The sequence below is a fragment of the Grammomys surdaster genome, unplaced genomic scaffold (genome assembly GCF_004785775.1).
Source record: "Grammomys surdaster isolate TR1022 unplaced genomic scaffold, NIH_TR_1.0 97, whole genome shotgun sequence".
Taxonomy (NCBI): domain Eukaryota; kingdom Metazoa; phylum Chordata; class Mammalia; order Rodentia; family Muridae; genus Grammomys; species Grammomys surdaster.
This window is the reverse complement of record NW_021604576.1, coordinates 20,151,333-20,176,644: the sequence shown is the minus strand read 5'-3', so window position 1 is coordinate 20,176,644 and position 25,312 is coordinate 20,151,333. Positions and strand designations below refer to the sequence as shown.

General features: G+C 40.6%; 2 protein-coding genes across 3 annotated transcripts; both read left to right on the top strand.

Annotated features, from left to right (window-relative positions):
• The first annotated feature begins 2,799 nt into the window (after window positions 1-2,799).
• Window positions 2,800-11,657, top strand: Smim8 (small integral membrane protein 8). 2 transcript variants are annotated; one of them, XM_028780630.1, is made up of 3 exons: window positions 2,800-2,900; window positions 9,133-9,289; window positions 11,175-11,657. In XM_028780630.1, exons 2-3 carry the CDS (start codon window positions 9,155-9,157, stop codon window positions 11,331-11,333), a joined length of 294 nt encoding a protein of 97 aa, XP_028636463.1. In that variant the 5' UTR covers window positions 2,800-2,900; window positions 9,133-9,154; the 3' UTR covers window positions 11,334-11,657. The 2 variants fall into 2 exon arrangements, with proteins under 2 accessions (XP_028636463.1, XP_028636454.1); XM_028780621.1 differs by having other exon boundaries at window positions 2,815-2,955.
• A 5,347-nt stretch (window positions 11,658-17,004) lies between these two features.
• Window positions 17,005-22,317, top strand: CUNH6orf163 (chromosome unknown C6orf163 homolog). The gene is made up of 3 exons (XM_028780148.1): window positions 17,005-17,152; window positions 20,645-20,739; window positions 22,135-22,317. The coding sequence occupies exons 1-3, from the start codon at window positions 17,005-17,007 to the stop codon at window positions 22,315-22,317; spliced, it is 426 nt and encodes a 141-aa protein (XP_028635981.1).
• The last annotated feature ends 2,995 nt before the right edge of the window (window positions 22,318-25,312 follow it).

The window sequence follows — 25,312 nt, the reverse complement described above, 5'->3', positions numbered from 1 at the left end:
AAACCAAACCAAACCAAACCAAACCAAACCAAACCAAACCAAACCAAACCAAACCAAACCAAACCAAACAAAAGAAAACACTAGGCAATCTCAACAGGCTGTTAGGTCTGAGCCCAGGCAGTGAGGAAAAGATTCGGTTACCACCTAAAGCTAAGTGTGCTTCCTGTTCCGTGTGCTTGCTCTTCTGCTTTTGTGAATGGCATGCCCATCTGATCAGAAGTAAGCGCTGCCTTGTCCTGACCCTTAGAGTGGTAGTTTCTTTGTGACCCTGAACTTATTTCTAATAGCAGGAGTAAAAGCAGTAACATGCAAACACTTGAATGAAAATTCTGTCTCTAGCTACACCTACAATCAAGAGACTCAAGGAAAATCAGATCTTGGCGTTTGCTTGTTGTTTTCTATCTGCACAGAATCATTTGGAGCTTCTTTACTAGTTAAAGTGCTTTCCTAGCTTCTGGCATCTTTTTTTTTTTTTTAAATCACATTATCCCTTGAGCTGGAAAGATGGTCTAGCAATTAAAAGCACTAGTTGCTGTTCCTCAGGATCTGCCTTAGATTTCCAGCTCTCACTTGGTGGTTCACGTCAGGAGCCAACACAGGACAGGCTAATAACTAGCCAGGTGATCTTCCTGAGATGAATTAAAAATCCATGACAGATTTGTTCTGATAGGCGAGGAGGAGGAGAAATTCATTTTAGGAAAGATTCCTGCTATTAATATGCTTTTCCTATAATTATTAAACATGTATAATGGTCACTAGGTATTAGCTCACCCTTTTGAGCAGATCTCTGCAGAATAACGAAGCCGTTCTGTCTTGTAGTGATGCTATATAGACAAATAGATGATTTCTTAATCCTTTTATCAGAGAGCTTTCATATGAAAACAACTTAGAAATGCTAAAACTACTTTTCAATATGTCCCGTTTTCTTCCTAGGACTTCAGAGACAGAACAAAGGCTACTTTACTTAATCCCCTGCTGTTTTAGGATGAGGTGCTAAACAGTTTCTCGCCTTAGAGGAACTCAGAAGACAAGTCAGCTACTGAAGCAAAGTGACTTAGAATTGAGATAGGAAAACGCATTACTAATATACAGCCACCCTAAATTTCTCATAAGACTAAAGTCTTACCCCCGCTGCTGCTCTTCCCCCTCTGATGCCTCAAAGAGAAGGAAAACAAGAAAGAAGAGCAGTTGGGCCCAGCTACTGACAGGCTCACAATATCTTTAATGCCAGTTCAGGAACTCCATGATCTCTTCTGCCTCCAAAGGCATCAGATACAAAACTCACGAATAGACGTAGATGTAGACAAAATACTCACATACATAAAAATAGTAATAAAAATCATATTACCCAAAATAAATCACAAGGACTGTTAATGCCAGGCAAGAATAAGACCACGACCACAAATTTTGAGCTAAGCAAGCTTTATTAAATACAGGCCAGGACAAGGGACACTGACCAGGTTCGTATCCAGGATTGCCAGAGTATGGTAACAAATTACAGTAGTTAGAGGCTTATAAAATCAAAACCCACAAGACTACATACCTTCCACCTTCATCTAATCAGGGGCAAGCATACATCCCGAAATACTTCCTGGCTACATACCTCCCACTTATGTGTGCACATCCTGTGCAGTTGGGACAACCAGCCTTGTTTACAGAAGTGAAAACAAGTGGCTTGTTATCTTACATGATCAATAGCCCCCAGCATTCCAAGAAGTTACCTGTACTTGAGCAAGAGGGGCTTACAGGTTAGAGGCATTTCTGTTTTATAGATGTCTAAAGCACAGTAATTTAAACTTAAACTGTAACTTTAGCCATCACGGGACAACTCAGGAGTCAGGATGGGAGGCCGTAGAAAAGAGAGAGTTGGATTGGTTTTGAAAATTACCACAAAGAACGTTCACATTTGGCAAATGATAATCCATTCAAAAGAATCAGCCATCTTTGACACTAACTATATCATCTACTTTGGCTTGGTGTCCTCCTTGTAAAATAAGGCTAGCACTTATATTACTTAAAAAAAAAACTGTCTTTGAGAAAATGCTGATGATGTATGACTTTTAAAATTAAATATAAGGGAATTACTAACATCTATGTGAAAACCAAAACCATCAGTGTTATCAGAAATCCCATGAAAAGTTTCTCTTTGACCCCTGAAGATCTAATTTGGGAACCTCTGATTAGTTATCTCTGATCAATTTGAATGTGTTTTTTATACAGGTGATGGTAGCTGATCACAGTCCCGGTTCTAAGGGCTAGAATCCTTCACCACTACCCGTAAAACTGCTAATTCCAGTCCCCTTTCTCGTACAGCTCTCCTGCCACACCCCTGCTCAACTATAAGCACCTTATAGCCCCAGACTTCTTTTTGGTGGTGCAGTATTTCCTTCTCTTGGAGACACCTGGCGATTCTAGCCAGAATCTTCCCATTTCCATTAAGTGCCATTAAGTGCCATTTCTATTTCTAGATATCTCTTTACATAAATATACATGAAACCCACGAAACAAAAGCTTATTTGAATGTGAGAAACTGAAAGTCAAAGGCTCCAAGAAAGTAAACCAGACCGCTCCTCTGGGTTCCAAAGCCAGGGCTCCTGCAGAGGTCTGGGTGGGCCCGTACCCCTGCTCTGCGGCCTCCGGAGCATAGGTGGCGCTGTGGTGCGGCCTTTCCCGAAGCCTGTGGGAAAGAGCGCAAAAGACAGGAGGGCACCGGCGGGAACGCGCACTGCTGAGAGCGCCCCGGCGGGAACGCTCACTGTTGGGAACGCACGGGCGGGAGCGCGCACTGCGCGGGCCGGAAGGACAGCGCCGCAGCGGGCGTTCGCGCCGGTCGCCGGAAGTCTCTGAGCCTTGCGGTGTCCGTCCGTGCTGGAGCTTCCCTGGCTTCACAATTGCCCAAGGTTAGGCTCCGCCGGCTCTCGCCGGGGTGGGTTGTGGTTTGCAGAAGATGCTCAGGTGGGTTGCTGACAGTCGAATATTCAGACTTAATTGACCTTAGTTACTTACGGAAGTTTCGAAAGCACTTGGGTTTTAGTGAGCGTTCCACCGTGCACTGCGGGGTAGACCACAGCCTTGCAGGGAAGCCTGCCTGCCACCGCAGAAGTTTTCATACTTGTTTATAAAGATTTATACCGAGCTCCGTAGGGGCGGTGGTATGTGACCGTGGTCTGCAAAGCTTTATAGCCTTCAGGTCCCTGCCACAATGACACGCTTTCCCCAATCCACGAGTAGGGTAAATTACGAGATGGAAAGGTTTTTGTTGTGGTGATGGCGTTTTTCTTTTTTCATTTTAAAGTCCTATTTTACAGTAAAACCGAATAGAATTCATTTTAAATCTAAGCGATCTCATTTCCCCCCTGCGAGAAAGGGTTTTTCTATGTACATACAGCTGGCTGACCTGGAACTCGCTCTGCAGACCAGTCTGGCCTGGAACTCAGAGAGATCCTACTGCCTCTGCCTCTGTAGTGCTGGGCTTATCTTACCGGAGCTGCGTTTCGTAATACTTTATTAATGTAAAATACTTTCCTTTAAAAAAAAACAGTTTTCGAAAAAGATGCCGAGGAGATGGAATAGGAGTCTACTACAATTGGAATAACTGGATTATCCTACCCTCGAAGTGAAAAGACATCGAGGGTAGGAAGGTTGAACTATCTGTAGGATGACCACTATTTCATTAACATCTTTCCTTTTAAGAATGTTAAGCATACATCTATAATATTGCAGTCTGTAATATCACTTCTTTTATTAAGATGGAATCAGAGTTGTCACTCAAAAATGCACTTTAGAAGTACTAGAGTTGAGATTAAGCCTATGCTTAATTTCCTCAAGCCATGAAGTCCACTGATTCTTTCTCAAGATTGCTCATATTAATTTAAACTATTGAAGGTGTCCTACTGCATACTTGAAGTTACTTTCTTAAGCACTAAAAGAGAGTAGTATGTGAAACATAATAACAAGAGTATTTATATTATTGTTAAAATGTTTCATCCATATATTTGAAAATTGAGTATTTTTCTTAAAGCAGTTCTCATATTGTTTATATCTTCATACTTTCCTATACAATGTAATATAGGTAGCCATGCCAATCTTGTTCTAGTGAATTTTGTGTATACAGACACAGGTAGTTCATTCGTTCACATGCACACATATGCAATATGTATGTAGAAGCCAGAGGTCAACCTGATGTTGTTCCTCAAGGGCCACCTACCTTGTTTTCTGAGACACTTTCTCACTGGGACCTGGGACTTACTGACCCCAAGGGGCCAGCTGGTCGGTGAGCTCCAGAGATGAGCCTGCCTCCCCGTTTCCAGCACTCGGAGTACAGGCACACACCACAGCCTGGGTTTTATGTACATGCTGGGGATTAATGGAGGTCCTCAGCATCTCTAATGGTTAAAAATATATCATTTGACAGTTATCAAGTATTTATATCATGAGTTTTGGTGTTTTTTCCCTCATCACACATCTACCCATTGAACCCCTTCTTCCCAACAGGGCCCCTCTTAACACCCCCACCCCTGTGTGTGTGTGTGTGTGTGTATAAAATTATTTATCAGAGTAAGATCAACTTCTCAATGCGTATATCACTGAGCAAAATGACACTCTTCCTCATTAGTTACTTGCTAACAATCCCTCAGGGAGGAGTGGGGTTTGGTGCTTATTTTATGTGAATAAGTGTTTGTGTGTATGTGTGTGTGTGTATGTACAGTGTACATGTCTGGTACCCATGGAGGCCAGGAGAGAGCATTGGACCCCTGGAACTAGAGTTACAGGCAGTTGAAGGCACCATGTGGGCTCTGGGAACTGGGCTTAGTCTTCTACAGGAGAAACAAGTACTCTTAACTGCTGGGTTGTCTCTCCAGCCTAACTAATGAATTTTCAAATGTTAGTTGCCAAATATATTGTGGGTCATCCCCCTGAACAATAATTTTGGTCGAGTAGAGGAGAACACGCGTGTGCGCGCACACGCACGCACACACGCACACACACAAAGATGACTAGTCCTGACTTTATTTGGACTTCATACTGTGTCATAACTTCACAGGCACATTTTTTTGTCTTGAGGTATATACCCTTTTCCCTGACAAGGAAGAAAGAAGAAAATAAAATACATCTATTAGAGAGCAACATATGAAATAAGTGTACCTTAGTATAAATCATAAACAAGTATGAGAGATTATGCTCATGGCATGCACACTCATGTTCTTCATCATTAGTAGATAAGAAAGAAGTGGGTGATGGGAAAGAAGACAAAAATACAGGCACCTGGACACATTGTAAAGCTAACAGGGCCCAACTTAATATTTTGCAAACAGGTGCACACATGGGTTATTCACATTATTTAAGAGTGGCGCAAAGACAATTTCCCCATCATCTCCTTTGTATATGTGTATCTTTAACATAAGAAAGGTATAACTAGAGGTTGGTTAACAATATATGCAAGTAAATAAGAGCTAGTTACTTCAGTGACAGATAGCAACAACAAAAGGGCAGAAGCCGAAGGGAGCGATGGGAAGATTTAGGATGTTCAGAGGGAAGTTTACCTGAGGTAACATTTCATTCAAGAGGTAGTGTCGGGGTAAGGTATTGCTGTGCTCTGAACTGCAGCTCTTTTAGAATGGAACTTAGGTTCAAAATAGCAGGTTCAAAATGGCCAGTGAGCTTTTCCTTCTAGATTACAAGTTCACTTGTTGAGGTTGGGGTTTGTTTTCCCACACAGTACTGGTAATTTAGATGTGAAGAAACAACCAAGACTTTACATTCTTCCTACGTTTTAAACTGGTACATCTTAAATCTCCATCCCAGCTACACATACAAAGTTCTGTGGAGCAAAGAAACAGACAAGGACTTTCTCTTCTATGAAAACCTTATGTTTGTTCATTCGTTCTTTCCTTTTAAGATTTATTTTGTATATATATTATTTATTATGTATTATATATTTATTTTATATATGTGTGTGTTTATTTTATATATTATTTTATATACTGTAGTTATCTTCAGACACACCAGAAAAGGGCATCAGATCCCATTACAGATGATTGTGAGCCACCATGTAGTTGCTGGGAATTGAACTCAGGACCTCTGGGAGAGTAGTCAGTACTCTTAACTGCTGAACCATCTCTCCAGCTCCCCCTCCTTTTTTTTAAATAGTAGGCTTCAAATCAAAGTTTAATTCACTCAATGAAAATTCACTTTTCAAACTAGGTATGGGAAGTCGTCTATATAGGAAATGGTAGAAAGCAGGGATAATTCTGTGAGAATCTCAAGCTTCACCTATAGGAAGACTACAGTCAGTGAGGTATTTGTATAGGTTCTGCCTTCAGTTGCTTACCATCACTGGTGTCCCAAGTTAACAGTCTAAAGCGATGGTTCTCACCCTTCTTAATGCTTTAACCCTTTTGTACAAGTCATGTTGTGATGACTCTCAGCCATAAAATTATTTTTGTTGCTACTTTATAACTGTAACTTCACTATTGTTGTGAATCATAATGTAAATATCTTTGCTTTCCAGTGGTCTCAGCAACCTCTGTGAATGGGTGATTTAACCCCACGGGGTTGTGACTCACACAGGTGGAGACCGGCTGGTTTAAAGACTGGCTACAGGGAACAACTTAACTCTTAAAGAGTTAGTAAATCCTATTCTGTTCTGAGGTGGAATCAGAAAGTCTGGAATTATGGTTGAAAAGGTCTTGACAGTAATAACCATAGCATATGTGCAGAACCAGTGAGGGAGCAACTTTTACTTGACAGATGTAGAAAATGGGAAAGTCTTTCCGTGTAAGCTGATGCTCTTGGCAGGTTACTAACCCAGTTACGTGCTGGTGGGGGATACTTAGTGATTGCTGCAGCTAAAGTATTTTTAAAAATTGAACACCTAGTTTTCTCCATAACTGCAAAGTTGCAAAAGTATTGTTTTTCGCTTCTGTGAAACAGAAGAGTTAATGATCAAGAATGCTCGTACAAAGCACCAGTACCCGAGTACAAACATTTAAATCTTCATAATATTTACTGTGCGTGAAGCTGCAGCCTTTCCCCTGTGTGGTTGTTAACTTGAGTCTGTAGGACATTGCTTTCTCTACTCCCCTGCAATATACGGCAGGAATGATACATGGAAGGAAGAAAAAAGAAGAACCAGAAGACAAAAGACACGTTTGGGTTTAACTAGATAGAGAAGAGGTGTTTAGGTTAAGGAAGTAGCAGGTCCTGTCCTCATCGGGTGCCGGCTGGGCTGAGAGCAGGTATAAATGGCTGCTTTTTCTTACTGTTTGGACAGGGGAGGGCTCCGGGGTCATGAAGGACGTCAGAGAAGCTGAGAGGAGTATGAGTGGGGGCTGAAGTGGTTGAAGGACATTCTAAGAAAGGACTGGTAGTCTTCTTCAGGCTGCTATGAAAGGGTGGTGGTGAGGGGAAGTAAAAATGACAGAAATGAGGAAGGAGTAGTTGGTTATACTCTGATTTCTGCCTTAGCCCTGGCTGCATACAGTGTAACCAGGACCAGCAAGCAACTTCCAACCTGTACCCGCATTGCCATACCCAAGAAAGGAAGGAGAGGACAGGAGAAGGGGAAGGAGGGAGAGAAGGAATGGGAACAGAGATGGGAAGAGGCATTTTACCCAGCAAGACCTAAAGCACCATTTAAAAGGAAACAAGTGACCATCATTCTTGGAGCACATCTAGGATTCAAAGGTGTTTGTTTGTTGTTTGTTTTAAGAGCTTTAGGTCCAGCATGATGGAGCACGTATTTAATCCCTTACTTGGGACTCAGAGGGAGGCAGGTCTCTGTCAGGAGCCATCATAGGAGAAGCTAATAACAAGCAGTTGATCTTCCACAGAGGAATCTGTCTTGGATTAAAATCCATCATGGATTTTCTCCTATAGACAAGGCCCCCAAGAAATTAATTTTAGAAAGATTCTTGCTATTAACATGCTTTTCCTGTTATTATTAAATATATAACTATCACTAAGTTTTAGCCCACACTTTTGAACAGATCTCTGTAGGACAATGGACGTACTATCTTGTAGTGACATTATATAGACAAATAGGTAATAATCCTATAGAATTCATGATTTGATTCAAGTAATTTCAGGAAGAAAGTTTTTAGAGATGGTCTAGGTTGCTAGAAAGATGTAATAAAGTTAGAATCAGGACTAGAATGTGCCCCCTCCTCATAGAATAGTTAGAAAAGGCTGCATAATAAGAAATACAGTGAGCTTTTGTAATCACACTAGAGAGAAACAGACTTGGGACAATTTTGTATTCAAGGATTTAGGTCCAAGGATAAAGTCACAGGTAAAACTGTTGCTTTAAACTTTTGATGAATATATTGTGATGAAACACCACTTTGAACTTAATATCAACATCCTTCTGTAACTCCCATTTTATGTAACATTTTACCTCTGAGATTATTTTCTAAAGAATTTTTTGACTAAGAAGATATTAAAAAAAAAAACAGAGAAAAGAAATAAAGTTGATGGTTGGTTGAATGGTTTGGCTTGGGGAGCTTTGCCCCATCCATCCATCCATCCATCCATCCAAACGTGTATGTTTGTATGTAGGGTCTATGTTTATATGTGTAAGCATGCATGAATACTATGGAACTGATTGTGACAGATGGTCGGGTCTGGCCAGAGTATGGGAGTATGGATGTTTGAATATGTATGTGTCTGTGCATATTTGCCTGTATACAGCATCTTAATTCTTTTCCTTTCCTTCCTCTGGCTTCTGGCTGATTCACCAGAGAAAGGAGCACCAGCAATAAATCTTTTCCCTTAATCCCCTGCTGTTTTATGACAGGTGCTAAATAGTTTCTCCCTCAGAGGAGCTCAGACAGGCAGGTCAGCTACCTCAGCAAAGTGACTCAGACTTAAGGCAGGTAAATGTTTTATTATTATACAGCAACCCTAAAAATCTCCTAACCCCCACTAATGCTCTTCCCTCTCTGCTGCCTCAAGGAGAACCAAGAACAACAGCTGGGGCTCCCCCACCCAGGCCTCTGTGAGTTCAAGGCTGACATGGTCTAGTAGGGAGTTTCAGGCCAGCCAAGGCTGCATAGCAAGACTTTGTCTCAAATAAACAAAAGAGAAGTTTATTAAAAAATAAGTACAAAGAAAAAGTATACTTTTTTTTTTTAGGTAATAATCTTAAGTAGTCAAGATGTCTTCAGCACCCGATCCTCCAACAGTTAAAAAAGAACCATCAAAAGAGAGAAACTTTGAAAACCCAGGCCTCCGAGGGACGCACACAACAACCTTATTTCGAGCTGTGAATCCTGAGCTCTTCATTAAACCTGTAAGAAATACAACCAGGAGACTTGTTCACTTTGCTGTAGCATTTGTTTATAGGGAGGAAGTTTTATGCTGACTTAGAAGACCCCCTAAGCTGGTCATGGTGGCTCATACCTGTAATCCCAGCCCTTGGGAGAAAAGCAAGAGCATAAACAGGGTTTGAGGCCAGCCTGGGCTACAACCTGAGACACTGTCTTAGAAAGTAAAGGGAAATTTTAAATGCTCTTTTACATAGAAAACTCCAAAACACGTACTTATATACTGTTATGTAGGTAGGTAAATTATTTCTATCGGTGTTGCAAACTAGTGAATATATTTCATTTAATGAATTTTATTTTTAAATATAAATTCTACTTATAAATAAAATAAAAATTTAAATATGATAAATATTGAATTATTTTATACTTGATATGAATTTTAATAATAGTTGTGACTATAAATTGTTTTAAGGCTAAACAACTTAGAAAGTCAAAGTATTTAAAAATCTTTGGCTATCATGTAATTTCAGTTGTTAAAGACATTTCATAATAGCAAATTTAAACTGCTCTGACTTGTAGCCTTTTTTAGATGTTTATCCAGATGAAAAAAATTGACACTTACTTTGATCTAAGCTTTGAAAAAAATAACCATACAGTAGTTTCCCCTTGTCTTTTTCTTTTCAGGCTCTCTAACAACCGTGACTCCCAAATATTAATATTTGTTTTGACCAAAGAGGAAAATAACATATAATTACTTATGTTGTTATAGTTGTTCTATTTTTATTATTGTTGTCAGTTGTGCATTGTGTTTAGTTTCTAAATAAAACTTTATCATAAACAAGTGTTATAAGAAAACCATCGTACATACTGTATAAGGGTCTGGTACCATCTTTGGTTTTAGATATTTACTGAGGTTCTTGGAATGTCCATGGGCAAGGGGGATTAATATAGGAGATATGGAGGCAGAAGCAGAAACTACTATTTGTATTGCTACTATGCATGTGTGCCATCCAAGGAAAAGCCAATTTAGTGATTATAAACATCTACAAAGGTAGGCATGTCTGGTTTATATATTTATAGGGATTGCAAAGATAGTCAAGTACATTTCTTTAAACTTTCCATCCCTTTAATTCAAAGTTACATGGACTAAACCAGCTCTGTCAGTCAACAGGGTGTTGAGAGAGGGAGTGAGGATTAAAGAGAAAAAAAAAAAGACAATTAGACAATACTATAACATGACTCCAGCCAGTGTTGAGGCCCATTGTCAAATTCTTTCCTGAGCCTACTTCCTTGTCCTAGCCCAATGTAAATATTCTTGCCAGGATCCTTGAAGCGGCACTGAGAGCTCTCCACACTGTATCACTTTCAGTGTAAGAGTCTTGGGTCTTCCAGCAATACTTCAAGGTAATTAAAACAGCATAGTATCTGGTTGAACGGCTAAATTTCTACAGGTTTCCAAAGCAGAGGGTATATGTTTTCATTGCTGTACATTTTATATGTTATGAAAGGTTTCTGTGACAGCTCTCCATGTGCTGGGCAAGATAAATAGCATGTGTACTACATTCCTCAAGTTCTAATAAAGTAAACTAAGTTGCAGTTGCAGCTCAGAGAGGTGACAGCTCTAGAAGAGCTCCATGCCTCCCTCCTCAGTGGGCTCTCGCCTTCCTAGACTGGAAGCCCAAGCTGTCCAGGCCACAGAGAGAAGGCTGGAGATGAGAAGCAAGAGTCTTCTATCGCCTGTAAATATTCAGCAGTTAAGCTGATTGGATAGATGATTGTAACGAATCAAATGATTGAAAATGCCGTCCTTAGAATGCTGGGGTGGTAATCATGACTTGTTATGCCAAGAGGGAAGTGCTCTCCTTAGAGCATTGGTCTTACTGACACTTTACACTTTTCTTTTTTTGGCAGAACAAACCTGTGATGGCTTTTGGATTGGTAACCCTTTCACTCTGTGTGGCTTACATTGGTTATCTGCATGCAACACAGGAGAACAAAAAGGACCTCTATGAAGCCATTGATAGTGAAGGGCATCGGTACACGAGGAGAAAGACATCCAAGTGGGACTAAATGCTGCTTCCTTCAGGTAGACTGCCATTACAGGTTCTGACACCTTTAAATGAAAGACTATTATTGGATGGAATTATGTCTCTTGTTCCATAATATGTTAAGAAGGAGAATATACAATTGAAAGCAATCCACTGTGGTAAGTTTAGTCTTGTTACAGCTGAAGGTATTGAATCCTGTATAATAAAAGTATCCAGTACTGTTAAATTTGCTTGGTTTCTAATGTTTTAAAGGGAATTGTACCTTTGCAGCAATACTTTACTGTTTAGTAGAGAAGAAAGCCCCTTCAGCTACTAAAATCATGATTAAATGAAAGAATAAAACAAAGTACTTGGAGTTTTTCTTTTAAAACAATGTTATTCTGAACCGAGTAGAAGAGCAGGTGGGGAATATCCTTGAATGCATTGTCACAGAAGAAGACTTTCTGAACACAACAGCATTAGTACAAGCACTGAGATCAACAGTTAATAAATGGGATCTCATGAAACTCAAAAGCTTCCATAAGGTAAAGGGCACTGTCCTTTGGACCAAGCAGTAGCCTACAGAATGGGGAACAATTTCTTACCAACTCCACATCCAATAGAGGACTAATATCCGAAATATAAAAGAGAACTCAAGAAACTAGGTATCAGAACCCAGATATCCAATTAAAAATGGTACAAATCTAAACAGAATTCTCAGTAGAGGCCGAGAAACATTTAAAGAAATGTTCAACATCCTTAGTCAGCAGGGAAATGCAAATCAAGACTACTTTGAGATTCCATCTTACACCTCTCAAATGGCTAAGATCAGTAGCATAAGTTGATAGCTCATGCTGCTAAGGGTATGGAATAAGGAGAAAACTCATCCACTGCTGGGGGAAATAGAAACTTGTATAGCTACTACAGAAATAAAGATAGGAATCCACCTACCTCAAGATCCAGGTATACCACTGTTGGGTGTATACCCAAAGGACTGCATCATACTACAGAGACACTTGCTCAACCATGTTCATTGCTGCTCTATTCATAATAGCCAGAAAGTAGAAACAACCTATATGTCCCTCAACAGAAGAATGGATAAGGGAAATGTGGTACATTTACACAATAGAATATTTATTTCTCAGCTTAAAAAATGACATCATGAAACTAAAGAACTGAAGTCAAGTGAGCTGCAGCCAAGATAGAAGTAACTGAGATGGAGACAACTTCAAATCTGTCCTGCTGGGATGAAAACTCTGGGTTCACCTATGAGCAGTTCCAGGAGCTAAAAAACCACTTTGAGACAGACTCCCACCCGAAAGAGGAGACTCTTGAGGCCTGGGCCGATGCACTCAAACTGACGAAAGGAGACATTAGATTTGGTTCTTTGAGAAAAATCATGAGATGAAGCTCAAGCAGTTAGTCAAAGGCCCACAGATCGAAGCTGAAGTCTATATACAAGTCAAAGAACCAAAGGTTGGGGTGGAAGTATGTGTCTAATTCTTACAGAAGAATTAGTTTAACAAACCTCTTGTACAAGAGTTGGGAAATGTACAGTTACCATTCAACACCAAGAGAGACCACCAGGCAGTACCCTGAGGAGTCTTCTCAAAATGACCCTAGACTCCCCAAAGCTTTGGAACCCTTGAAGAGTCTCACACTCTCTTCTGGGTACCAAAGCAGAGATGGCATGTCACAGGATTTCTGACTCCCTAACGTGGACTCTTTTTGTTAATGTTTTTTCAACTTCCTTGTTGGGGCAGGGGGCTGTTGGGTTTTATGTCTATCAATGGTACATTAATAAAGTTTGCATTCATAGAAAAAAATGACATCATGAAATTTGTAGGCAAATGGATAGAACTAGAAAAAAAGTTCATCCTGAGTGAGGTAACCCAGACCCAGAGAGACAAACATGGTATGTATTACGAACATGGTATGTATTGGCCTATATGTGGATAGTCTCCATTAAGCAAATGATAACCAAGATATAATCTGTAGACCCTGAGAGGTTATGTATAGAGGAAGGGACTGGGTTGTTGTTGTTAGGAATAAAATAGATTTTTATGGGTGGGCTAGGAGTGAGGGGGACATGAATGGGAGGATCAGGTGGGCAGGGAAGGGCATATAGGGAGAGACAGCTAGAGTAGAGGGACATTTGAGAGGTGGTATGGAAACCTAGCATAGCGGAAACTTACTAAAAACTATGAAGGTGATCCTAATAAAGTCTCCAAATAATGGGGAAGATGGAGTCCCAACTGGCCAGCTCTTGTCATCAAATGAAGCTTTCAGTGCTGGGTCTGGGTTACATCCCATTGAGTTGTTGGAATCTCCAAACAACCCAGGCTGTTGCCAAGACTATAGCTTGCTGTCCACAAACAGATAGCAAGGCCCCATTGCTGAAGACAACACCCACACAACTCATGGAACATGGAGAGGTTGAGCTGGTACCAACAGAGAACCTTCACCCTATGTTCTAGTGTCTCTGGGATGGGAAGGTATTCTGCAGGCCACCAAAAAAGAATTGTAAACAACAACCCAGCCACAAACCTTTTGCTCTACAATGCTGATCTGACTGCAAGATACGTTAGGGCAATGGTGACTCAGCTTGTGAAAGTATCCGGTTGTGGTTTGAATAGGAATGGCTCCCATAGGCTTCTGTGTTTGAATGCTTGGCTCATAGGGAGTGGCATTATTAGGAAGTGTGGCCTTCCTGGAATAGATGTGGCCTTGTTGGAAGAAGTGTGTCACTATGGGGGGCTGGCTTTGAGGTATCTTGTGCTCAAGTTATGCACAGTGTGGTACACAGTCTCCTGCTGCCTACAGATCAAGATGTAGAGTTCTTAGCTCCTTCTTTAGCATCATGCCTGCCTACACGCTACCATGCTTCCCACTATGATAATGGACAAAACCTCTCCAGCCCCAATGAAATGTTTTCCTTATAAGAGTTGCCACAGTCATGGTGTCTTTTGACAGCAATGAAACCCTAACTAAGACACCAACCTGTCTCATGTGACTTAAAGCCCACTTCAGGAGAGGGAACCCATACCTGACACTGCTTAGGTGATGAAGAACCAACCAGAGAATAGATACTGCAGAAACCTAGGGTAAAGTCAAGTAACAATAAAATGACTCCTAATAAAAATAACATTCTGCTGTACTCATAGATAGTGCCTTGCTCAGTTGTCATCAAAGAAACTTCCTCCTACTGCAGATAGGAACAACTATAGTGACCAATTGCCAGACACTAGACAGACAGACAGACAGACAGACAGAGACTTTGGAACACACAGGTCTATATGGAATGTTTCCATCAAATCCCTTCCCTCAGAGCTCAGGGAATCCCTCGAGAGTGGAGTCAGAAAGAGGCAGAGGGATGAAGGGCACCAGGAAAGCAAGGCCCTCTAAATCAACTGAACAAAGCTCACATGAACTCACAGTTTCTATGTGAAGCAGCGGCACAGGACTGACAGGTCTGCATCAGGTCCTCTGCAGAGATACTATAGCTTTCAGTTCAGTGTTTTTGAGGGATTTCTGATTTTTGTGCCTGCTCTTGAGGCTTTTTTCTTTCTATTGGGTGGCCTTGTCCAACTTCAGTGTGGTGGCTTTGTTTTACCTTATATTTTATTTTGTCAAGTTTTATTGTTATCTCTTAGAACCCTGTTGTTTTCTAGTCAGACACAGAAAGGGAGTGGATCCAGAGGGGAGGGGAGGAGGGGCGGAACTGAATGGAGTAGAGGGAGGGGAAACTGTAATCAGGACATATTGTAGGGGAACAGAATCTATTTTCAGTCAGCAAGGGTGTTATAATGGTGCTGAGGAAACGGCTCAGTCGGTAAAGCACTTGTCACTCAAGCAAGAGGACCTGAGTTTGAATCCCAGAATCCCTTTAAAGCTAGGCACAGTCTATAATTCCAGTGTTCCCACAGTTAGCTGAGAGGTGGAGGCAGCAGAATCTCCAAAAGCCCTTAGACCTCCCTCTAGCCTGGCATATCTAACAGAAACAACAGGAAATAGGGAGGGGATAGGGGATTTGTAGAGGGGAAACTGGGAAGGGGGTAACATTTGAAATGTCAGTAAAAAATGGGGGAAAAAAGAAATTGAAAAAAATAATAAAAGAAATTAGCTAGGAAACACTTAGCCAAGGATATACAAACCATCATACCATGATAAGCTGGTGTGGTAGCATGTGCCTGTAATTACAAGGTAAGAGGACTGTTGCAAGTTCAAGATCAGTGTGGCCTACAAATCAATTTCTAGGCAAGCCATGGTGATGTAGGGAAACAAAGTAAACAAAACCCTCAAAAGTGTCCCATCTCTGCCTCTGCTTGCAGCTTAAGATGTGAGTTCTCCAGCTGTTCTACCACCATGCCTCTACTCCACCACCACGGACTTCTCACTCTCTATACACAGGTCTATATGGAATGTCTCCATCGAATCCCTCCCCTCAGAGCTCAGGGAACCACAAGCCAATTGAATTCTTCATGGCATTTTACTCCAGCAATAGAAACATGACCAAGTTGCCCATCCCAATCTATAAATCAGGTTTGGTGGTTGTGAATACTAACTTAATGACAGTAATTTTTCTATTAGAATGCCACTACATTTTCAAGTTTTACTACCATGCCACCAAAGCACATTCAAAATCACCTGAAAGTGATTCAGAGACTGCTGCCTCTGCCCACTAATTAAAAATTAATTATTAACAAAAGCACACTTAAGATGTGGCCAACTGAATGTTCCCCATAGACAGCCAGATCCTGACAATTGGCCCCTGCGAGTGTGTTGTAAAAGGGACCTTGTGTCTCCCATCACGTGGAGGATTTGAGGTGACAGGATCAGCCTGGATCATGTGGAGGTCCCGGTGTGGACACAGAGGTACCCAGAGGAAGGCCTAAGATCAGAGGAAGGGAGATTCCTCACAGAAGCAGAGCACATGAGTCTTAGGAAGATGGATAGCTGTTTGAAGCTGGAAATGGCAAGAAACAAATTCTGCCACTAAGCCTCTACAGCACTGGTTCTCACTTCCCTCATGCTGTGACCCTCACGTTGTGGTGACCCCCCCAACCATAAAATTATTTTCATTGCTTCTTCTAAACCGTAATTTTGTTCCTGTTATGAATTTTAACGTTAATTTAGAGATTTGTCAAAGGGGTCACACAAAACCCATTGCCTGGTTGAGAACTGCTGCTTTTCTACAAGGAACCAGCTCTCTTGTTGTCCTGGTTTTAGACCTAAAATCATTTTGGATTCTGGCTTCCCAAAATTCAGTAGGGTAAACTGGGCTGTAGATGAGTCATGAAGACTGTGTTCACTTACAGCAGCAAGAGGAGACCCAGGGAAATGAATAGCAGCTATTTTGGCTCACTTGACATTATTTCAGGTTGCTTTTATGAGCAAAGCTTGTTTTACCTAGCAACAGTTATTAAGTAAGTTGACAACTTAATGCTAGACACTGGGAGGGAGAAACTACTTACCTCCTCCCAACCCAGTGCTCAATCTTGAAAGGCAGAGGCTGGTAGCACCATTCTTTAGACGTACAGCCACTGCCAAATCACGATGAATTATTTAGTCTTTGCCAGGCTCTAGTGGAATCTTGAAACCCTGCCCCCACTCCAGCTATCGCCAAGGCTTCTAGCTTCTCTTGAAACCACCATTTTTTTCTGATCGTGATATTTTTTTAATTTTAAGTAGTAAAAGCTATCAGAAATTTAACTATGATCAGAAATCCAGATTATACTAATTTTGTTTGCTGTGCCGTTTGCAATAAAATAATTCCACCAGCCCCTTTTGGGGAAACTTTCAAACGGATCCATGAATACAAGCCATTTAAGACACGATTCTACACTCACAAAGATATCTTGGGTAAGTGATTTACTCTTTGGCAGGGTGGTGGTAGTAGTGGTGGAATCCTTTAAGACTGGGTCTCTCTACATAGGTTTGGCTCTCCTGGAATACACTCTGTATACGAGGCTAGCCTCTAGCTCACAGAGATCCTCCTGCCTCTGTCTCTGGAGTGCTGGTGTTAAAGGTGTGTGTGCCTCCATGCTCAGCAGTAGTTTTATTCTTTTTTCTTTGTTCTAATGTAGAGTAGCATTGAGTGTTATTCTCCTCAGGTTTTCCCTGTTTGAGGCTGCTGGTCTCTATAGAAATTCCATCATGAAATGATAACAAATTGGAATTCAGATGCTCTACTTAACAGTTTTGTGAATGGGATAGAGTTTTCAGTCTCTCACTGTTTCTTGTTGTAAATAAGAACATTAATATGAATCTTTTAAATAGTTGTGAGCTTTAATGTAATATTGTACCTATTCAACACCTGGAACATCATAGTAAATGTGTTTTGTTTTCAACTATACTTGGGAACTTTCCATACATATAAGATAGAAAATATCTAAATACCTCAATTAATGAGTGGAAGAAACTTAGCCATTACTTTGTAGCTAGTGACAAAAGCAGATACATACAAATAAAATAGGAATATTTACAACACACATATATAGTATATATATATTAAAATTAATATTTCCATTTCTCATTTACACTTAAAAAATTTCAATCGAATCCTAGATTTTATGTATATTTTTAAAGGACTCCTTAAATATTTTTCCTGTTTTCTTCCCCATGTATGTGGTAAACTCATAGTTACTTGGTTTCATGCCTCATTTACTAAAAGAGAAGTTACAAATCTGAACTAAGTGACAAGGGTGATAGAATTATAGTCATCCTCCAAGACATCAGTTCCAACTGATTTAAACTTTTAGTAAATTTTTAGTATGGATTATTAACTGTAATCTTTAAAATTTTAGACCCAAGACAATGCTATCCACATTCTTTGATATACTTTAATGATTCCTTATACTTTATAGGATATATGAACAGACAAATGCATGTAGAAGTCAGTATTTTGTATTTGTTTGCCTGTATTTGTCATTAAATTATAAGTCAAAAGTGAAAAGTCTGCCTTCTTTATAAATAAAAGCACATTGAAGTATCTATACAAGAGAATTTCACAGGACAGTGATTCTCTAGTGGCTGTTACAACCTCCAGGATCAGGCTCTACCATGTACATTTTTTTTCTTACACCTTTAAAACACTCTTTGTTTTGAAATACTTTGATTCATAGGTTTTAAAAAGGAATCAAAAAGTTCCCATGGGCCCCAACTTTTCAAACCAATTCTTATAATCTTGGTACATTGTCAAAAATGGGGAGTTTGCACAAGAACAACTCTTAAGTCTGGCACATGACTTACAAATCTCTTTCCCCTTAGAAGTGAAGGTAAGGCTTCTCTGCAGTTAAGGCTGAGAACAACAAATATGATGATATTTAAACATTAAAACGGATAACAGCACCCTACATTTTTATTACATTTTTATGAATGTAATGGAATGTATTACATGTATATTTATGTAAAATCAACACAAAGAAACTTCTTCGTGTTATCCATTAATAATCAGTGGTACTTTTCAAAATTCTGGCAGCCATTCACCAATTTCACATAATGTCTTCATAATGTTATTGCCATGAGAATGCCATAGAACAAAAGCATATCATATGTGGCCTTTGACACTGGCTCTTTTCATCTGCAAAGTGGTTTTTAGACTCATTGCAGCTGTTTTATTAATAATGTCTCCTCTTTCAGCACATATGCCTTTTTAAAAATGTTCTATAGATAACTTCTGCAGTTAAGGCTGAGAACAACAGATAGGATGATATTTAAACATTAAAAAAGGATAGCAGCACCCTACATTTGCATTGTATTCTTACGAATGTAGTGGATGTATACAGGGTTGAGATTTTATAATATAACCTGCATCCATCTATATAACAGTGTTTACTGCTTTATGTTTTAAGACTCACTCATGTGGCAGGGGGCACTGGAGAGGTGTCAGCAGCTAAGAGCACTTGCTGCTCTTGCACAGGACTTGCCTTTGGTTTCCAGTGCCCACATCAACTGTTTGTTAACTACAGCTCCAGGGAATCTCTGGGCTCTGAGGGAGCCTGATAATACATACAGACACACCTACACATGATTTAAAATAATAAAGCTAAATCCTGTAAAAATAATAACTTTTAAAATACTCAGCGATCTAGTGGTAGCGTTTGATTCCACAGAATATATCTTTCAGCTGTAGGTGATGGAAGCAACTTAGATCAAAACACGTAGAGTGGAATTTTGTGATGGGATTTCTTGATCCTTTTAACAAGAACTCAAGGTGGAATGTGTCATCAAGATTTCAGTCTAACATGCACACACTCAGTCAATTGGCTGGGCTGATACTGCAGTCAGGCCTATTTCAGCATTTAGAAAACTATATGAATACAAACGATTATAACATCTCTTAACCCCAGTTTAGAAATCCCAGAAGGAAAGAAGCTATTTTTTCTTTATGTCTTCTGTGCAAAAAATTAGGGAAGAGTGTAGCTTGAATATGTGCCAGATTCCAGACTAGTTTATAGAAGGAAGGAAGGAAGGAAGGAAGATGCTATTAGCAATCTTACCATGACAGCCAAGTGAGGGAGTTGTTAGGAGAAGAAGTAAGGCCTGTTGCCACAGCAGGATATGTTGAGCAAACACATGTATCCACAGCATCTTACTGTAAGGATTTTCATAGTAGGTCCTATAACAATTTAAAGACCATCTCAGGTGAGAACATGTGCCAACCTTGAGACCAGGCCAAAGCGCTCAGTTCTTAGCTCCAGGTCCAGAATTGTCCCCGCCTATTTGATTTTGGGTGTCTCACTATCTCCCCTAGAGTCACATATTGAATGAAGATGGTAATTTGGAATGTTATAATATGGAAGTCAAATTAGATCACTAACAGAGAAATAATAAACTAGAAACCTAACGCACTCCACAGCTGACAGAGTTAAAAAGACCAGCACACTAGTGAAAGGCGTATACGTGATGCATTAAAGAAAGCACCCTGAGAGAACAGGGAGAGACGAGGTGAGTAAGGCTCCAAAGTCTTGTGAATCTGTGTTTGAGTGTGCCACAGTTTGCAGGGCATTTGCCTTTCATCGCCTGCTGTTTGGACTGGGTGTAAAGAAAGCCAGTGGCCGTTATTCAGGCCTATGTGGTGAGTTCCATCTTAATCAGCTAGTGGAAGGCTTCCCCTTCCGATCAGTATCTTTAAAGACGAGATTGCAGGTGGGGTGGTGCTGGTGGTACAGGAAAGGTGAGTGCTTAGCATAGTGGGTCCAATTCTTAGTGCCAAAAATAATGTAAATGATTGACACCACCTAAAAAGATGTGTTGTATAGACAGCTTGCATAAATAATTTTGCTAGTGACAGAAAAGCAAGCCACAGAACAGTCTACAAGGGCCTGTAATAATTTCTCTCCAAATATGCAGATATTGGGGCAAGTATTCTGAACCAAGAAGAACAGTTTCAAGAGGCCGTGCTCAAAGAAAACATTAAAAAAGCAGAAGCTAAAGTGTGGGAAAAGGTAAAGGGGCTCAGAGATGAACACAAGCCATGTCTTCTCATACTGCCGTTATCTAAACCTGTAAATTCAGAATAGCAGGCAAGAGATAGACCACAGCATCCTGACAAACTGGAGTCTTGGGCATGTTCTTTGCCCTCTGGATTCATGGCTTCTTCATCTGTAGGAGGGAATGTTAATAATTCCCTTCCCAAAGCATTGCTGAGAGATTCAGTTCAAGGAATGCACTTGACACGAGGTGAGGCTTAGTAAGAAGCAGGTCCTGTCAAGAACCTCCTTCCTTGCTTTTATATTCATTAGGGACTATCAATATGTGCACTGTGTAATAAATTCTGAACTAAATGCCCATTTCCCCAAATGCCTTATCTTCACTGACTTTCCTTATTAACTGTCTTTAAAGTCTTTGGGGCTTCTAGTCACCATGGTGCATTCCTACAGTCCCAGCTATACATGAGGCTGGGGCAGGGAGAGAGGCTGGAGCAGGGGGAGGCTGGGGCAGGAGGAGGCTGGGGCAGGGGTGGGTGGGCTGGGACAGGGGGAAGTTGGGGCAGAGGAGGCTGGGGCAGGAGGAGGCTGGAGCAGGACAAAGTTAGCAAGACCAAGACTAACTTGAGCAATCTAAGAAGGGACCCATGTGAAAGAAACCAGCAAATAAAACAAAAGCCCAAATCCTGGATACATGACTGCTGAGAGCCAGGGGCTGTTTGAAGATTGGAGGATGTAACTACTGCTTTACTCATAGTAGCAGCTGACTGAAGCCTCGAACCCATAGCCCTTAGTTTTCCCAATCACAGATGGATTGACATAAATGACCGTCCAAAGAGAGTGAAACCTCTTTTGGATGAGATAAAGCATGATTCCTTAGACTCTAGTAGTAATAAAAATCTGACAGTAAGAGCCACCAATTACTTAAATATCCCAATATATTCTTTAATCATATACCATTTGAATATAAGCTGACTCTGGGCCTGAGTATTTTCTTTAAATAATCTAATATAAATTCTTTTCTGAACGCCAGATGAGGGGACCTCAGGAGTACTCATGCTCCCTGCTTAGCTCCTTTCAGCTTTATATGTCTATTCCCTTCTCTGTTTTCTAGATTAATATACTAAGCTGCATATATATGCATATGCATGTACATATATATCATAGTTTCCCTCCCTCTAATAATTCCTGAAGCAGCAAAGGTAGCCCAGGGCTCAGGGTGTTATGTGCACCTGGCTAAGGCAGCTACTGTGGGAAGTGGAGATAGAAACAGTGCAATTAGGGACTCCGTGATGGGTGCTAACTTCCATTAAGCAGGAACACTTAACTTACCGACTCCTTCAATAGTGGCCAGCTTCTTCCTCTGTGCTTACCCTGAAATATTAATAGACACATGAACCTTTTCTTTCTAAGGCTGAAGTGCTCCGAAAACAAGCAGTGGATCAAGCACTTGAAGATGCAGATGCCAAGCACAAATTTGAAATTCGTATTCTGGAAGAACAACATCAAAGAGACTTAAAGGTTCTCTCTATAAGGACTTGTCCATTGTCTTTTAAAAAAACATTTACGTTAGTAAAGAGAAAGTGCTTCTGTTAGTTGACACAGAAAGAATGGGCAGGGCAGTCATTAGTAAAGTCCAGATGAGTGTGTCATAAAAGTTGAGAGGGAAACTCGGATGTAACCTCTGTAATAGCACTTTCATAACACGCATCACCATTGGAACTAAATAGCTGTGTATATGATTGGCTGTTTAGTGCCCAGTTCATTGACATGACCACAGTCTCCTTCACAGGACAGGGGCAGTCTGTCCTGTCAATATGCTAGCCCTGTCCAGTACAAGCCTTGTCCTTGACAAGGTAGGGACTCAAAACATTGAATCGATAGATCAACCTGTCCTCTTCCTTCTGGGCTTTTGGTTCTATAATTTTTCCTAAATTTGCTTTTTTTTTTTGCACTGCCAAGAGGAACATTTGTTTTTTTGTTTGTTTGTTTGTTTTGTTTTTCGGTTTTTTTTTGGGTTTTTTTTGAGCCAAATTTGAAGCAAGTTTTAAATAAATACTGGCCAGGATGATGGACTCTGGCCAGGTGCATTCCTGGATTCTTAGGAAATGTTGACATGTCACATTTTTGCAGAGGCTTCAAAAGGCAGCCCACAAGGATACTTATTTACCACCAGGTCCAACCAGGAGCAAGCATACATCCTAATGTATTTCCTGCCTACATAAAGAGGAACATCTTAGCTGTCTCTGAAGTATTCTAGCAGGACAAGTGGTCATGAGATACAAGAAACTTTTTTTTGTTTTGTTTTTTAATTTTCACTGTTATATGTATTCATTGTGCACAACAATGTGCTACATAGTAACATTTCAACATACATATGTATATACATTGTATCTATAAGTATGTATCTTATGTTGAGAATGTTACCTTCATACCCTCTCTTCTCACTCTCACCTCTCCCAGTAGTTTTCTTTGTTTCTGTGAACAGTTTTCTTTTACTTTCATATCATATATATATACATGATTTTATGTATCAACATAACATCTAGGCATGACAGGAAGCATGATATTCCTTTCCGAGACTGTGTTAATTCATAATTACCTCTAGTTGCACCAATTTCCCTGAAATCAACAACAAAATCCGTTGTGTATAGATACACATTTCCCTTATCCATTCCTCTGTGATTAGATACTGAGGCTGGCTAAGAGGAACTTTGTAACTTGCAAACTGGTCAACATTGCAAGCAGAGAGATTCACTGCTTAATTCAATATCTCTGTCACAAAACCTGTTCAAAGGACCAGAGTACAGAACGATCTTCACATTTGTACAGAACTATCTTCAAGGAGGACTAGGCAGAGCAGGAGAGCATCAGAAGTTCCAATAATATGATGGATCAGAAGCTTAGAAAACTACAGGCCTATGAATGAGACATTCATGTTTCAACAAGGAGCACCTAGCGTATACTAATTTTGTGCCAAATAAGGTTAAATGAACTGTCCTTGTCCTAGGACCAACACGGGAAGAGAGCTCTGCTCCACAGTTCCTGTCAGAGAGCAGGATGATCCCTGCTCGGCCCCAGCAGCCCCTTTCAGCCACGTTTGGCATGGTTGCTGATTGAAGTGATTCAATGCTGTGAGCTTACTCCCCAGCCTCAGTACAAATGGGAAACTATAAATCAACGTGTCCATAGAGAAAACAAGCCAAGAACTTGAGAGCATGAAGCAAATATTAGCACATTCTATTATACTCTTTTTCTGAAATAGGCTGTGTTAAAGACATTTAGAAATATTAGCTTTCAACATGTTTTATTATTGAAAATTAGAGACTTAAGAGACAAAGTCTTTTGCAATGAAAACGCAGGTAACATTTCTAAACAACCAATATTTTTTTTATGTAACTGTTTTCAAAATTTATTTACCGCTTGAAGCCATTCTGTAAATATTCTTTTTTTTTTTAATTGGATGTTTTATTTACATTTCATATGTTGTCCCCTTACCCCATCCCCCACCCACCCAGGAACCCCCAATCCCCTCACACCTCCTCCTTCTTCTTTGTGGATGTAACCTCTATCTACCCCCCCACTCCCACCTCCCCACCCTCAAAACTCCCACCCCCTGGGGCGTCCAGCCTTCATGAGGTCAAGGATCTCATCTTCCATCTGTGCCCAGCAGGGCCCTCCACTCTTATATATTCAGCTAAGGCCCTGGATCCCTCCATAAGTGCTCCCAGGCTGGTGGTTTAGACCCTGGGAGCTGTGGTTGGTTGGTATTGTTGCTCTCCTCATGGGGCCACAAATCCTTTCAGCTCCTTCAGTCTTCACTCTAACTCCTCCATTGAGAACCCCATGATCACTTCAATGGCTAGTTGTGAGCATCTGCCTCTGAATATGTCAGACTCTTGAAGACCTCTGAGGAGACATCCATATCAGGCTCTTATCAGCATGCACTTCCTGACTTCCACATCAGCATCTACCTTTGGTGACTGCACATGGGATGGATACTCAGGTGGAAAGGTCTTCAGACGGCCCCTCCTTCAGTTTTTGTCCCTCGCTTTGTCTCCATATTTGCTCCCTTGAGTATTTTGTTGCTCCTTCTAAGAAGGACCGAATCACCCCCACTTGGTCTTCATTCTTCATGGACTTCATGTGGCCTGTGAGTTGCATCTTGGGCATTTTAAGGTTCTGGGCTAATATCCAATAATCAGTGAGTGAATACCATGTGTGTTCTTTTGTGATTGGCTTACCTCACTCAGTATGATAATTTCTAGTTCCACCCATTTACCTAGGAACCTCTCAAATTCATTGTTTTTAATAGCTGAGTAATACTCCATTGTGTAAATATACCACATTTTTTTAATCCATTCCTCAGTTGAAGGACATCTGGGTTCTTTCCAGCTCCTGGCTATTATAAATAAGGCTGCTATGAACATAGTTGAGCATATGTCCTTATTATATGTTCGAGCACCTTCTGGGTATATGCCTAGGAGTGGTATAGCTGGATCCTCAGGTAATGCTATGTCCAATTTTCTGAGGAACCGCCACACTGATTTCCAAAGTGGTTGCACCATCTTGCAGTCCCACCAACAATGGA